General features: G+C 38.3%; 1 protein-coding gene across 1 annotated transcript in view; it reads right to left on the reverse strand.

The window, feature by feature from the left end:
- The window catches only part of tmtc2a (transmembrane O-mannosyltransferase targeting cadherins 2a), a 28,513-nt gene that overhangs the window by 3,054 nt on the left and 8,435 nt on the right, over positions 1 to 17,024 (reverse strand). The window contains exons 2-8 of the mRNA XM_039667998.2: positions 8,162 to 8,753; positions 3,706 to 4,525; positions 3,505 to 3,619; positions 2,771 to 2,856; positions 2,504 to 2,688; positions 2,290 to 2,368; positions 1,278 to 1,399 (exon numbers count right to left, since the gene is read on the reverse strand). Of these exons, the coding sequence (XP_039523932.2) occupies positions 1,278 to 1,399; positions 2,290 to 2,368; positions 2,504 to 2,688; positions 2,771 to 2,856; positions 3,505 to 3,619; positions 3,706 to 4,525; positions 8,162 to 8,753 (1,999 nt within the window). The remainder of the gene's footprint in view (positions 1 to 1,277; positions 1,400 to 2,289; positions 2,369 to 2,503; positions 2,689 to 2,770; positions 2,857 to 3,504; positions 3,620 to 3,705; positions 4,526 to 8,161; positions 8,754 to 17,024) is intronic.

The following is a 17,024-nucleotide window of genomic DNA, read 5'->3' on the forward strand; positions in this document are numbered from 1 at the left end:
GCTTTGCAACTTTTTCGATGTAAAACAAACCTTAGAAACTTCAAGTTCAAAAACAGACTGCTAAACGTAAAAGAAAACAGCAGTAAATGTCCTGAATATTACATCTGACAAAAAAAAAATAAAAAATCAGACAAAAAATGGTCTTGTGAGGTACATCATGACAACTTCAGTCATTTTGTCTGATGCTGTTCAGACAATACACTGCAGTTCCTCAACAGGTGGTCAAAAGTTCACCAATTTTCATTGTTTTCAAGAAGGAAAAAGTAATTCAATTAAGCACGGTGCTTGAGGGGTAATAACCGGTTTTAATCTGTGTGTATTAAGTGGACAGGCCTTGTGTGGTTTGGGTGAAAGAGAGCAAACAGGTTCGAGGCAACAGTCTGGACTCTTGACCAGCCGTGCCGAGACACAAACCCAAATCAGATTAGGAGGAGGATATGAGATATCACGTCCTGGGAGGGATGCAGCTGCTTGACCTTTCTTCATTACCCCTTCTCCATTTACATGGTGGTCAGAGAGGAAAATATCACGGGGAGAAAGGGTTTTTTCTTATGCAGGGAGAGGTGGGGTAGTGAGAGGGGTGGAATAAAAATGTGAAAAACTGAAAAGACATGTTTCATTATTAACAAAATGGTGGTGCCGTTGATGTCAGAGATGTTTTTGTGTCAATGTTCCTCTCAAGGACGAAGCAATTATTTCTTTCCTCAGTACTAAGAGTCTCCTGAAGGGTCATGTGTGACAAATGATTTTGATAACCAGATCTCTTTGGATACTTACTTCTTTCCACTCCATCTCCCCATTTGTAGGTTGAAAACAAACTAAATGGATTTCATATTTAATTATGCTTTCATAAATCCATTTAGCTGCAGGTTTTTATATTCATACTGAAAATTTAATAGCAACCACAGTGTGACAAAAATATAGCAACACAAGTCTGAGACCACTAGTGAAAAAGCTTATATTTAACCTATTCTATTCAATAATATATTATTATTTAGGTAAAATAGAAGCATTGTCACTAGTGGTATTATATTAGTATTAGCAGTAGTATCACAAATGATAATAATCATAACAACATGGATGGATGGAAGGGATAGAATGGAATAGTCAATTTATGGATAAACAAATAAATAAAGACAATGTCAATTGATTTTCAAAATCTTTTTATTTGTTTTCAATGTGGGCTCAGACTTTCAGGTCTCACTTTTGTGTTTGTGACAGAAGAAAAGCTCACAAACACAAAAAAGGGTAATAATGTACATGTCAGGTTGACTTACCATGATAGACAGCAGTTTTCCATAGGTCAGGTGGGCAGGAACATGGTCGGGTTTGGCCTTCAGTGACTCTCTGTACCAATGCCCCGCTTCCTCTAGATTATTTAGCCTCATATAAGCTTCACCTGTGGGCCAAAGTCAGAAGGACATCTATAATTACCTAGAATTCTCTGGACTTCATGCTGACAAATCAAATGCAAAGAAAAGTATATGTCGCTGGATTAGTTTAAGCATATTTGGAAAGTTCTTCCATAACTCCTGAGAGTTGATTCACAGACAATAAACCTCTGGAGCACTATGTTTGAAATTAATAGAGATGCATAAAAAAAAAAAAAAGAAATACACCTTGAATGGATTCTAAAATCAACTTTGGAAGCATCTGCCAAAGGCATAAATGTAAACTCATCACTTCTCCGGATACTGATTCAGTAATGCAAGGACATGTATTATATATGTATCCAATTCCAATCACATCTCCAGACATGGCAAAAAAGATATTTGGGTTGGTTTTACAAATCAAGGTTAATTTGAAATATTTTATAATATTTTTCAAAGCTACGTTTATTTTTATAGCGTTTTATACAATAGAAACAATTTTAAAGCAGCTTCACGGTTATAAACAGACAACATAATTAATTATGCAGACGTCATCAAAAACAGCCTTAGCAAGACAATAGTGTCATTAAAGTTAAGCGGTTATAGAGCACTAAAAACATTTTAGGTCATACTTGAAATCTTAAATGGAGCATGTTAATGAGGTTGTCTATAAGAGGGGAAATCTAAAATTGCAGGGGAAAAATATCGAAAGTCATAGGGCTAGTCTTTAGGTATAATATTTTTATGGATGTATTGGATGAGATGGGATAAATTGGGATAGATGGAATGAGAATTTACAAATTTACATTTAATATATTGTGATTCCACTGAAAAAAAACCCCTCAATTTTACATTGGTCTATAGATATAAATACATAAAATACATCTGAATGCAATTCAACTGAGAAATAAACACTGACCTATCATGTTGTACAAACTCTGCGGTGCGAACTGTCGTGGCATCTTTTGCACAGCCTCTTTATAAATTGAAAGCGCCTCCTATACGACAAACAAAAACAGCCTGTAATAACGTGACAAAAACCAATAATTCATGCAAGAACATTATTGGATCCATCCCAACTGGGTTATGCATGTAGATTTCAATGAATACTCAATGAATGAGCTGAGCTGTACCTCATGCTGGCCCTGCTCATGAAGCATCTTGCCCAGATTGTACAAGCAGCTGGTGACAGAGCTTTTGTGGGCATGAGGGTCCTTTAGATTCTCATCAGGGATGTCCGCGCAAGCGTGGAACGTGCGTTCGGCCTCTTCCATATTCCCCTGGGAGACCAGGATGATCCCCACGTTCAAGTATGCAGCTGTGAAAATCAGGACACAAGTAAGAGACTGACTCTGATGGTCAAAATGGCGAAAAAAGTGAAACTGAAGAGCTGAACTCACAGGCCAGAGTCGGTCTGCTCCCGATGGCCAGTTTATAGTAATGCAGAGCCTCAGAAAATCGCTCACTCTCCTGTAGCAGCAAACCACTGGATGAAATAAAATCACACACAGGTTTTAAGCTTGAGAAATGATGTGTGAAGCAATATGAATATATACGTTTGTGCAAGGGCCAGAACGTGACAATGAAACATGGAGGTTTCTTCTCCTCTCCAAGGGTTAATGAGTTATAGAGGTGTTTCACACTTCCCTTCATGCCTGCAAATCAGGACTAATGAAATCCCCGTCACACACACAAACCCTGAGAGAGAGAGATACGGCAAATACTTGCACTGCTCCTCAACCTCCCACTTTAGTTTTCTGAATGCTAAGTATGACTTTCCCCTCACAAAGAAAGAGAAAGAGAAAGAGAGGGAGAGAGAGAGAGAGAGAGGGAGAGAGAGAGAGAGAGAGAGAGAGAGAGAGAGAGAGAGAGAGAGAGAGAGAGAGAGAGAGAGAGAGTGAGAGAGAGACGTTTAGTCATCCCTTTGTTTGCTTATTTCTGGTCATAGACAAAGACAGACATAAACACAGAAATTAAATCAGAAAAAAATAATTACTCAGAAAGGTGAAGTTAGTTCCAAAAAAACATCATTTGTTTTCTGAACAACTTGCTTTTATTTTTTTTATTTGATGCAACAATATTCAGACAGTGTGGTGTAGAGTATAAAAAAACAGGTCAAAGTTATTGTACTCACAGGTTGTACAGCATATCAGCCATATTGCCTCGGTAATAAAGAGCATTTCTATATGCCCTTTCAGCCTCAGCCATCTTTCCCTGGTTCTTCAGGACATTACCCAGGTTACCCCAAGCTGAGGGAAACATGAAATCTCACTAGAATATTTATTTTGTAGATAATATAATCTGATATTGGAGAATACAAGCTCTTTAAACCCACCTTTTGCAGGGTTGACAGCAATTCCAGACCTGTACAGCATCTCTTCACTCTGCCAGTCCTGGTTCCTCCTCACAGTCTTCAGGCTGTAGAGAAGCACCAGGCCTGCGGCACAGGTCAGCAGGAGCGCTCTGGAGCATCTCAACCTACAGCGCATGAACATGCTCCTAAACCCGACAGTCACGAGCAGACAGAAGCCCATGCTGGGGATGTACAACACTCGCTCGGCCACTACAAAGCCCACATAGAAGAACATGTTAGTGGCTGGGATGAAGGGCAAAACCAGAAGCCCGAGGGAAAAGGCTACCATGTTCTCTGTGGCTGGGAGGGTTTTCAGAGGTTTATGATAACCATTTCTTTTAGGAGAGTTCGTGTCCCCATAGTGATTGTCATTGTGATTATGACTGTATCCGTTAGTTGCAGACTTTCCATTGCTCATATAGGATTTTCCATTGGTTTCACTGATTTTTGTGGACTGTAGCAGTGGGCTTCTCAGGCCAAACCATGCCAGGAGAGCAAATCCTGAATAAAACATAACCGACTGAAGGTTCCTCCAATCTGCGATGGCTCGGAGCAGTGGAACGGCATCCATTGACCAATCAAAGCTGAGTTGGTCAGGACAGAGGAGGAGCCAGGCATTGACAGCTGGAAGGTACAGGAACGTAAGCGCTCTGGTCAGGAAGTGAGGTGAGTCGGCTGCTGGGTTGTCCGAGTTGGAGAAGTTTGGCGGCTTGTTGCCCATCCAGTAAAATCTTGCTGTAAGAAGAATCATTCCCCAACCGACCAGCCAGGCTAAACTGACCAACAAGTTCATGTTCCTCCTCTAGAAAATAAAGAAAACAAAATGAATCATTTTATATTCTGACTTTTAGAAATTAAACTTTTTTTTAAAACATTTTAAACATATATAAAGTTATGTATTGTGTTTAATCGCATTTTGAAATGGAAATTACATTAATATTTCAAGAATAAATAAAATAATACAAAGTATATTCTCTTAGGAGTTATGGCCAAGTTCATATAGCTAGCATTTTGTGTATCATAATTATACCACAATAACGTGCTCACAGTTTTTTTGACAATGACAAAATTTCAACTTGTTTGGAAGTGACACAAAATGAAAAAATAAACTATTTAGCTTGATTTTTTTCAAGCATGCTCTTCACTGACACTGTTGTTGCTTTATAAATATTAAAATGTTTTAAGTTTATGTCACTACTTGTTGGTTTACCATAGTTTTTGCATATGTAAATCATATGAAAGTCTGGGTGTGGGACAAATGTATACATAACAAGTCTGAAAAGTAGGAAAAAATAAATGATGATGGCATGTAAAGACTGCTTAATGAGGCCATGTAACAAATTAAAAAAATAAAATATAATAAAAAGACATCCCCTGGTGCATAAAAGCACCAGAAGAAATTATTCTGCATTTATACTGCATATAACAGTCTTTTGAGTGAAAGAAAGAATAATCTTTACTTGTATAATTGCCTCTTGGGCACAGCATGACTATTGACAGAGTGCATTCTGGGGAAGTCAAGCTCAAAGACTGGGGAAATTAGATGCCACGAATATCGATTCTTTTATTTCACACACAATGGGTCAGAAACGTATGGGCTAAAGCCGTGATAGATCATCTGCTTCCACTGAGTGTGACACTTTAATCTACAGTTCAGATTCAGATATGGTTGAACTGAATGAGCTCTATTTCATCACCTGTTTTTGTTCATGCTCTTTTGTACCAAACTGTAAAATCAATCTTAGATTGGAGATACCATAAAGAACAATCATCAGACAAAAAGCAGTTATTCTCAATGTCATGGCAGTTTTCTTCTCTGCTTATAAAGTGTGTGCATAAGCTCATCCTTCAACTTAGTAACTAAAATAAAACTCATGCATAAAACACAAAAAAGTAAATAAGTAAATGTGAGATCCACAGCATCATTTCTCAGCTGAATTTCCTGTCATAAATGATGCCACATTCATCAAATTGTAGACTGTTTATGAACAAATCATCCCACATGCACAACATTAAGACAAATGAGCCAAAATATTGTGTGTCATCATTGAATTACCTTAAATAGAACTATGAAGCATTTCAGTATTTTCCACCTTAAAGGAATAGCTCACTTAAAAATGAAAATTCTGTCATCATTCACTCATACTCAAGTTGTTTCAAACCTAATGATCTTTTTCTTCTGAGTCCTGAACAAAAAGGAAAATATTTTTGAAGAATGTCAGTAACGAAAATGTGGATGGACCCCATAGACCTTCAACTCTCTGGTTACCGACATTCTTCATAATATCTTCCTTTGTGTTCAAGCAGAAGAAAGAAATTCATACAGGATTGAAACTTGAGGGTGAGTAAATGACGACAAAATTTTCTTTTCTTTTTTTCAATTATTCCTTGAAAGTTCTCTTTTTTTCCAGAATAAAGACCAATTCACACTGCACTGACAGACACTGACCGATGCGGACAACAGAACAGCAGATTACAGAATGTCTCTTAAGGCATTCAACCTGAAAAACATCAAATATGCTCAATCAGCAAAAGCAAGCACCAACCAAAACCTGACGAAGTGTCTGTTGCATCTGTCAGTGCAGTGTGATTTGGCCTTAAGACAGGTTGACTGGTGGTGTGTAGATACTGTGCTAAACCAGCAGCCAAGTGTAACACTGCTATGCAGAAAAAGGGCAGAACGCATTCCAGACAATCACCCCAAGCTTTATCTCATCTTAGCCGATTAGAGAGCAAATGAGATGAAAAATTGCCCTCTATCTGCATTGTGTGCTCATATGGCCAACCTCAAAACTAATCTACAGCGTATCGTTTGAGACTCACACCGCATTCAGCTCAAATCAAAGCAATATCATATATCAGGGGTGTTTGTAGCCTCTGGAATATCAATGAGCCCTATCTTATTACCCTGATACGCATTCATTACCGCTTAAATGTAATGTTGGAGACACATGGCATTAAATATGCAAAGTCAGTGCCTCGCTGTTCAAAAACCATTTCGGAAGATCATTTGGGATCTTTTATTGTTGACCATTCCTTCTGCATTTAATGAGGCCCCTGTGAAACACTGAAAGCCAATGAGCCGGTTTTCCACCACGGGAATAAGAGTGAACGAGAAAGTGCTTTGATAAAGAGAAAGAGAGGAAGTGAGGGCATGGTTTCCTCTCTTCGTCCTCATCCCCCTTTTTCTCCCTCTGTTTGCGTTCCCATGCGCTCGTGGCCGTCTGGAGAGTTTGTAATCTCTCGCTGTCGCCCCTCTCGCGCACCTCATGATTACCAGCAAGAAAAGCCGGAGACACGGGCAGAGAGGCCATGATAAAGGGCCCAGATGTGCTGTGGGGTTGGCATCAGTGTACAGGGTCTGGACTGGTAAGATTACTCTTGCATTATTGTCTGAAATATAGTGGAGGAGAGCTGCACAAATTCTCATTTATTATCATATTGATAAAACGTGACATTTAAAGATTAGTTCTGCAAATTATACTGAACAGATCATGGGTGTAAGTGTGATAATTCCCACAAAATCATTGTACAGCTAAATGGATTTAAATGTGTCGTATTACTACAGTAAATAGAATTTGCCATCATGTAATACTTGCCATTTGTCTGTTTAAAAAGGGTAATTCATCTTAACAGGTTAGGACACAGTAAAATACCCCTTATATTTGAAAACTTTTGTCTGTTTTCAAGGTTTGCATATAAACTAGACACTATTTTCCCTGCGAAAATCACTAAACAGTGACGGTGCAATAAATATTTTAAGTGTCCATTCGTTCATTGTTGGTAAATCAAACGGGTATCACCGTTTTAGAAACGTCCTGCACCTCAGATGAAACTAATAATAGGACTGATTAAAAAAAAAAAAAAATCTTGTTTTGATTGAGACTTTCCTGACTGGTCTTTACTCAAGTTTTATTAAAACTTTGCACTGAGACATTAAAGAATAAGTAATTTTCTTGGGTAAAGGCCTGTTCACACTTCACACAAAGAATGATAACTATAACGATAACTATATTAGCCTGTGCCACTTTAAATGTTTGAGCTCTTTAATGCAGCATGGATTCTGATTGACTGTCATTATTTTTATCCTTTATTAGCTAAAACAAATAGCTCTGAAAGTGATTCATATTATATTGTTTCTCTGTGCCATTATCATTATAGTCATAGTGTGGACTCTGATATTCTTTTATATTTACAACGATTTTTAGAGCAATATATTTATCATTATAGTCATCGTCCTTGGTGTGAGGGTCTTTATTCTCAGATTTTCTAGCATTGCAAAAAATACAGATTTTCCAGGATGGATAGGAACTCTTGAGACTCTGGATAAGAAATACAGCCCGTTAAGATTCAGGACCTTTTTTCTATCACATTGATGCCGCTATTGCATTTTCATTTGGACTTAAAGCAGATCCACACAATGAGAATCAGATCTCACCTTCAGTACCATCATCACTGCTTGCCGGAGTCGCAGACGATGCACAACACAGAGGTCATAGACGGCTGACACGGCCAGAACAGTCACTCCCTGCTCCTTCCACAGCAAGGCCGCCGCAGCAGCACCGAGACTCCCGGCCAGCCACAGCGTCGCCTGCCACACAACCCCGCTCGAGTGTGTCGTGAAGGGCCTGAGACGACAATACTGGGTGTAACAGAGCAGGGACGATAAGAAGCAAAACGCTGCTCCCACATCTGCTCGCCCCACCACCCCAGCCACCGCTTCGGTGTGTATGGGATGAGAGGCGAAGAGCAGTCCCGCCAGCAGGCTCCACGGTCCTCCACCCAGTAGATGGCCACAAAATGCAGTGAAGAGTGCAGTGACACAGCAGTGCAGGCCTACGTTGAACAGGTGGTAGCCCCGGGGGTCCAGACCACCCAGGACGTAGTTGAGGCGGAAAGAGAGGGTGCAGAGGGGGCGGAATGACTTGTGGCTGCCGCTGTGGGTGAGCAGAGTGCCCCAGAAGTCATCGTACAGGATGTTCCTCCATGGAGTGTCCGGTAGGAGGTCTTGGTTGGTTTTGATTGCTCGGCTAAAATGGAGAAAGATAAAGCGGTAACATGAAAAATGGGAATAATGTTAACAATAAAAGTTGCATGGCACTTCTCTGCTTCACGCACATTTTTAATTTTTATTGATAACAATTAATGGAGAATGCCAACAGACCAGACCCAGCATCAAACATTTTGACAGTTTTAAAGACATTATCTGACTCCATTAATCTGTCTATTTAACACATATACTTCACAAACCGCAACAAGAAAGATTTCAATCATCACTTGGATCCCAAGACTATTATCATTGGGGTTTTTTTTGTAACAAAACAATCAGTCATAATAAAATATATTAATAATAATAAAATAATTCAATTTATGCAGTTATAATTTTTTGCACAAATTCCATACAAGCCATTGATTCCAATGCAATGTAGGCGTAATTATTATGCTTGCTTTCCCTGTAATAAGAATGGAAAATGGTAACAGTGTCTGTTTCACCATGCATTAAATAAAGCCATCACTATCCTGCTATCCTGACAGTAGCACAATATATATGTGCTTTCTTAAATGTGTTCGCCAGTTTAATGTATTCATTTCATTCATGACTGTCAATGATGTGGGAGGGCAGCTGATTTAAATATTTAAATTACAATGATTTCCAAAAGGCAAGATCGAGAGGCAAAGCCATTGGGAATTGAAACATGCAGATTTGCTTTATCACTCAGAGTACAAAAGAATGAAAATAGTTGTATCCTTAAAAAAAAAAGAAAAAAAAAAGAAAGTCAGAGGCGAAATCTTACAATAGCCACTGTAGAAGGAAGTAATGTGGAGTGCAATAAACATCTAACAAAAATATATATATACATAAAAATGAACAATAATAATAGGTTTTCAGTCTGTGTTAATACATCAGGCCCTCAGTACAAATGGAGCAGTTTCCTGTGACCCATATCTCTGTCTATAGAGCTCTCTGTGACTCCATGAGAAAACTTGCACTTGTTTTCAACTCAGGAAACACAATGCTGGGAAAGTGAAGAGATCAACGGCCGTCATCACGCTATGACCCCTGCAGTGAGGTCTCAGCCAAGTACCTCGATCGCGGTCACCACATATCAGAAGATGCATACCACAAACGATACTAATAACACCCAACATAAAATAACCATCACTCTCAATACTTTTCTCACCCATTTTAAATGAGCCCCAATGGGTCATTATTCACCACACATTACAAGCATCAGCTTTGCCCTTTGGGAATTTCCATGCAGTAGATCCTGAAATGTTTATAAATGGACCACAGTGTTTGCAAACAATTGAACACTTATTAACACTTATCTGGATTTATGTGGTTGCTTATGTTGTGTACATCTGTTTATAATGTAATCTTGTTCTAACTGGGCCACAGCAAATCAGATTACTGTGAATATAGTGTGCTCCATTAAGAGCAGCTTTACTCTGAGGTCATGACTGAAGGGATTAGCAAATACTGCATTGCTGTATTAAAACTATTACAAACACACTCAAGCAAAAAATGTGATTAAGAGAGAGACAAACAAATGTACCCTGTGTGTTTAGATTTTGTGTGGTCCAATCAAATTTAGATAACCGAAGATCCTCATGGGTAGACGGCTGAGACACTGACCACTTGAGCGTCTCCAAAATATTTAAGTTTTAAACCGAGGTCTACACCTCCACTTGCCATCCCTTATTTAGTCCAAAGATAAGCAGTGCCTGAGAAAACTGGTTGTTATGTATGAGGTTTATCTGTGGACCTTGAGAAGGAAAAACACTCAAGACATGACGGCCTGTAAATTTACGTTTTCCTAAAATCCGAAATGTGTCATTTGTCATCTCGAGGGACTGCACAAATGCAGCTGTATCTTGGAGTATCTATCCTTACTCAGTGGCAATACACTTTACACCATATACATTTAATGTTTTCAGCTTCCAGTGTTTATAATCTCTATAAATCACTTGTGAGACGCCCGACAAAGCCAGTCAGTCACTGAGAGTTCAGAAGGTTAATGCAGTTAAATGTGAGGGCGGCTGGATGTGCAGTCATTATTCATTTACACCGCAGCTGGTGCTATGCAAGTAGTTCAGGGTATAAGGTGAAGTTATATACTGACTGCTGCTTAAAGATGCACAACATATTGAACCTATTTTCTATATCAACTACTCAGTGGGTTGCAAAAACAACTAATCAGTCCTATTGAATTAGACCAATTCCAGTCAAATTTGACACTGCTTTAAAATGCAACATCCATGGTGGAACGCCAAACAAATAATAATAATAATTACATACAAAATAAAATAATTAAGTAATTAAAAAAAATATTTAATATAACACCAACAAGAGCAAAAGTTAATATTTATAAAATTAAATCAGAGAGGGTATTCGAACAACCCTCTACAGATTAGCACAAAGCACTGAAAAGGGACGGAGTGGCTTTGAATCCCTGCACAGGGAAACATGGCTGTGGTGTTAATCGAACGCTAACAGGATTACAGGCAAATCATAGAGCCAGAGTATTTCAGGGGCACAGCTGTGGGACAAGGTCTTAATCACTTTAAACCTGTCCCAACAGAGATGGGTGCAATCTTGTGGTTTTAACAAACTCACTAATGAAAAGCAATTAGGTGGTTAACTTATCTTAGAAAATAAAATAACTAAACAACTGCTTTGAACAAAGCGTTAACTGTAAATACTGATGTTTTTCCAACAGAATCAAGCAAATCCCATTTGCAGTCTTTACAACCACATGTTGGCAAGTAATCATACACTTTCTATAGAAACTTTTTGGGGAAAATTGGCTTCAGCTTTAAACAACACACTCATAAATGTCACTGTATTCACAAATGATGTATTTGTTTCATTTAATTCATACTGGCAAGAGTTTGTATTTGCAGAGACCAAGTGTAAAAACACCCATTAGGCCATAAAGCAAAGCATAAGATGGTTTTATATGCGACAATCATCTCCACAACAGAAAATTTTCATTTGTTGCATTCACTAAAAACCATGATTTCTTAAGGTATTCTTGATATTTCAGATTTATATAAGGGTTTGAACTTGCATCCACTCATCCAACCCATATTTCAGTAAGGAGGCAAGGCATCAGAGTTGTGTTATGGTGCACAACATATGACATAAATCATAAACTCATTATAGCAGAAATGCCTGATCCTGCAGATCCTTTCTCCCATATGGCCACCACAACAAATCACTGTGCGCTCAACTTTTATATCACCTGCCATCCGTCTGAAACGCAACATATACATTACCAGTCAAATATTTCGGAAAAAAACAAAAAAAACACTAAATTTATGTTTCTTGTGATAGTGTAATCTGTAATCTGACTGGTCCCAACATGTATCAAATTGAAGAATGTGAATTATGTTAGAAATTAGAATTAATAATTCTATTTTTCTGACAGTGTAGCACTACACAGTTAAAGGGAATCTTTTATTCCAGTAACATGTAATAAATTCAATACCACCATCTATCAATATACATTAATGTTAAAGGCATCTACTATAGGGTCAAGCAGTTAACAAATGCCAAACTGAAGTATAGAGGCAGTGATCAAAGCCACCAGGCACTCACAGCTGGCCAGATGTTAAAGCCAACTCTGGCATGAGCTTTTAACTAGTCCAAGATCTTGATTAAGATTTCTCCCTCTTGTCTACTGGAACCCATTCATGAGCGCAAAAATGTATAACAGCCAATCAAAGAACACATCCTTTTTTTCCACCAATCAAAGACGCTGGCCAAGTGGGGTGGAGCAGGGAAACGGCAGTGTCCTTCAGTGCTAGACTCTTTCATCTGCTCAGAGAATACTGCCTGATTACTGTAGCTCAATAACAGCTACAGCAACTACTTAAGAGAAGTTATACACAACACATTGCAGAACACACACATACAGACTGAAAAATACAGAATGCTCACATTCAAACTCAAACAGACCACAACTCAAAAACGTGTCATGCACAAACAGCACTGATTAGCAATCATTTTAATGACCTGAGCAGACCCAATGAGTATCTGTGATACTTCTCACTTTGACAATTGATCTGAGAGATTCCTCACTATACCAGAACTTACATTGCTCTCCAGTAGGAGCCATCTGGGCTAATCCCAGAGCGATGTCATGCTAATGGAATAGCCATTTCACTCAGCACAAAGAAGCCTTGTTAGCTCAATGATGGATGAAGTCCATAAGAGGTCCAGTGGTAGAGGAAGCCACAGAGAAAACTGCAGTTAAAGGAAATCAATGTCTTATAAAACTGCAGTCCAGTCAATCAGGCACATCGCCTGGCTCTACTGAGGATTTACACTGGAGTATTTCACAACTTTAAAGCTCTGACAGTTTTAAATAAATCAAAAGTAATTAAAATATCTGTGAGCAGGTCTTTCATGCTCAGAAATCTTCTAGAAACTACCATAGACATGAATTACATTATATTGTTATTTTACTGTATATTATATTTTTAATATTTTAATTGTAATAAATTGAAGGACAACAAAAAATACTTTCCAGCGTCTGCAAACCTGCTACTGTAAAAGCCTGAGAAAGCCCTGATTTCCACACTTCTCATAGACCAGACCCTGTAGAGTCTCACCGTCTGAGTGCAGTGATGGATGCACATCTGGAAAAGTGTGAGCTTGAAGTGTTTCTTGGCCCTCCACTGAGATCCTTTTAAAGAATATACGCAAGCCTTATTTAAAATGTGAATGGAGCACAAATGCTCTTACCAGGCAATGACTGGAGCCTTTAACAGTATAAAATCCAGTTAAAACTAAATTTATAGGGCCACCCAACAGGGCACCAGTGCCTTGATCCGGACTGTATTGCATTTCAACACAAATGCATGTTCAAAACAGGAACATAACTAAGCAGTGAAATATTATCAGCTGCATATCCTCATCCACATCTTCTGTTGTCTGGATAGGCAATAATTGAGTCTAAGGAGTTAATTAAAAGCTAATGTCTGTCACTGTGTCTGCTCAGCGGTGATAAATGTTGGCCTTGATTAAATTCTGACAGTGCCCGTTTCTCCCAGCGACAAACCGCGTCTGTCTACTCACGGCTTTATCGCACTAATCAAAATGTAGGCAGAAGAACCACCCCAGGGACTAATGCTAATTTGATGGTACTTTTGAGTTCTGGGGCCTCAAATGATCATAGATGATTCGACTCCATTACCCATTTATAATATCATTTCATATCATATAAAGGAATACGTAAACATATAATGCATTCTGTAAGTAAATAAAGCTTTTTTTTTTTTTTTTTTTTTTACAATTACTTTAACTGGTCCCAAGTTTTCAGTTCCATGAAGATTAAATACAGATGCAGGCCTAACCCAACACACATTTTAAAAAGTACCTTAAAATAAATGCCATTTGGTTTTATTTTTAAATCTTATGCAATGACATTCATACAAAAAGTATCCATGCTATAGTTATTTTTACTCTTGTCTTTCCCAAACTTGCTTTGGTTTTGCATCTGTATGATACATTTCTGGTGTTATCAGCACGAGTAAGGTAAGCCGGTAAGCTGGATGTCACAGTGACCTAAAAAGCTCCCGCCTGCCAGAAGACAGCAGAATTTATTCAGACTACAGTGGGGGGCGAGAGTGAAAGTGAAGTGTACAATGCTACATTTGAAGAACAGCAGGATCTTTTGTTGCTCTTACACTGTCCTGCCTGACTAACCCAGACTAGTCATTAAAAGTCACAAAAACTCCCAAGAAACAGAACAATACAGACAATGAAGGCAAAAAGAGAAAAGCATAGATCTATTGATCACATTCTATTCTTCATCAATTCCTCCTTGGCCTCTCTTTGTAACATTTTCCAGGATGTTCAGTAATTGGCAAGCGACCAGCTGTGTCCCACAACTACCTCTTCCTATAAAACATCACATGAGTATAGAAAAGCTCATGTGCATGTTCCAAATCTGCCATGGTTTGAATTAGTTTATGTAATCTGATATTTGTTCCACTATGAAATCTTCATTGAGTAAGGCAAGAAAAATTGACATTAGCTGCGTCCCAAGTGCCCAATTCATTTGAATGGCAAAAGCAAATTCTTATTTTCCCAGTCTATGAAAGTATAGAACAAGTGGATGCTTCGCAGCCTAGGCTATCCCAAAATTCAATACACGTCAGTGAAGACAGGATTTTTTAAAGAGAAAGTACAGAATTCCACTTTTAGATACAAGTGTTGGGATTCAACTTACTCAAAAATCTAACGATATAAATATATAAAAAAAAGAAAGGTTCAAATGTTGACATATCTTACTAAATGCAATTTTATATACTTCATACTCTTTATTAATGGACCAAGGTTAACATATTTAGACAAGTAGGGGACAAGTGGGAAAAAAAAGGTCCAGTACAAACATTAAGCCAGTTGTGGTTTTGCTTGGGTTAGAGAATTGAATGCAGTTTATCAGCCAATATGTTTAAGTCCTGAGTATTAAAAGGATAGTTCACCCAAAAATCAAAATTCTGTCATCATTTACTCACCTTGGCGTTGTTCACAACCTTTTCCGAATTTCTTTCATCTACTGAACAAAAAGACATTTTAAAGAATGTCAGTAACCAAAATAGTTTCTCTGTCTCTACTGACTTCCATAGTATTTTTTTTTTACCACTATGGAAGTCAATAGGGACCAGCCTCTTTGATTACCAACATTCTCCAAAATATCTCCTTTTGTGTTCAACTTGTGGGTGAGTAAATTTTTGGGTGAACTATCCCTTTAAGAACACTTGGTCTTAATCACTGTATTATGCGAGTAGATTAAAGGCAACCATTGTATGTGTCATTATTGACTTCCCATAATTCCTTGTATTTGACCAATAGTAGTTTAAAACTGCACGTTTTAATTATTTAAAATGATTTTTCAAATTTAGAATTTACTTTTCAGCTATCCCCACTTTTCATGATCCAATCAATGCCTGATGGATGAAATCTGTTCTGCATTTATCATAACATTAAACACCTGGTTTTACTTGGATATGTGTGACATTATGGATGTAAAATAGGCTGAAAACTGCAACCAACATTCACTTAAGAGTTGACAAGAGAGTGATTGAAGATAATGACTAAAATGGGGAGGAAATGAGACAGACACAGAGCAGAGAAAGATGGAGAAAGAGAGATATTACCTGCTGGCGAGACTGCTGGATCACAGTGATCTATTAACTCGTGCATGGTGAATCTTTGCTAGATATTGAGAGGCAGAAATGTCCATTTCATCAAATACTGACAGATGAAGAACTGCCACGAAAGTCATACCGGAGAGAAATTCACACACTCCAAAACAGATAAACACAGCAGGCAGTAGTTTATCTAAATCCCACTCTGAAATATGGTTTCTTTCCGTTTATTGAAATCAAGCAAGGCCAGATAAAACACAACCTCCAGGACCTGATGGTGTGATGTTACTAGAGCCAGACACCGCATGAGTAATAATACTATCTCTGAGCCAGATAAGAGGAAAACAGCATTGAGAAATGAGCAGGGACTCCTTTTTCAGCCCATGATTGGAAAAATGTGTCTCAAATCCTATTAAAATCGGAAGGAATGTAAACATTCATGGGACAGATCATAGAAACATTTTCCTTTCCTCATTATTTATGAAAACTACATTTCAAAAAAGGTCAATCAACAATCTCAACCCTGAGCACATTAATATATGCAAATGACCTCTGTTTTAATTGACTGGTCGTGAGTCTTAAGGAAGGTGTTTTCTTCCCTGTTGTCATGTATATATCCAAAGGAAATGGCTTCTTAAACAAGAAAAAAAATATAGGACTTGATTTGATTTTGTCCATCAGGAATCGATTAAATCGTTGTATCATTGTGGTTTGCAATTGCTGTGATGTTATGTGAGTGACAGGTTGTCCAAGTCTTTAGAGAAGAGATGTCGCTGCAATAGGGAGGGGGATGGTTTTAATACTAACACATTATATGAGAAGGTAGAAAACACCAAAACAATTATATGCGGATAAAAGCTCCTCGCAGTGTGTCTGACATTTCTCCTTCTCAAAATTGTGCATGCACACCCTCCATCCCTGTACAATAAATTAACTGTATCATCTGACCGGTAATGGCATTGCATAGCAATGAGAGCGCTGCAGACAGCGAACCTAAACAAGTCCTCATATCGCTGCGATCTTTCTTTACACGGCAGGCGAAACGCTCTATGCGCCTCTTATCTTGGGGAAACACAGGAAAAGCAAACAGATTGCTTCCGGACTGGTGATGAATTACAGACCCCAAAAAGATTTGAATA

Source organism: Pimephales promelas, chromosome 24, assembly GCF_988280905.1.
Source record: "Pimephales promelas chromosome 24, fPimPro1.hap1.1, whole genome shotgun sequence".
In the NCBI taxonomy this organism is placed as follows: domain Eukaryota; kingdom Metazoa; phylum Chordata; class Actinopteri; order Cypriniformes; family Leuciscidae; genus Pimephales; species Pimephales promelas.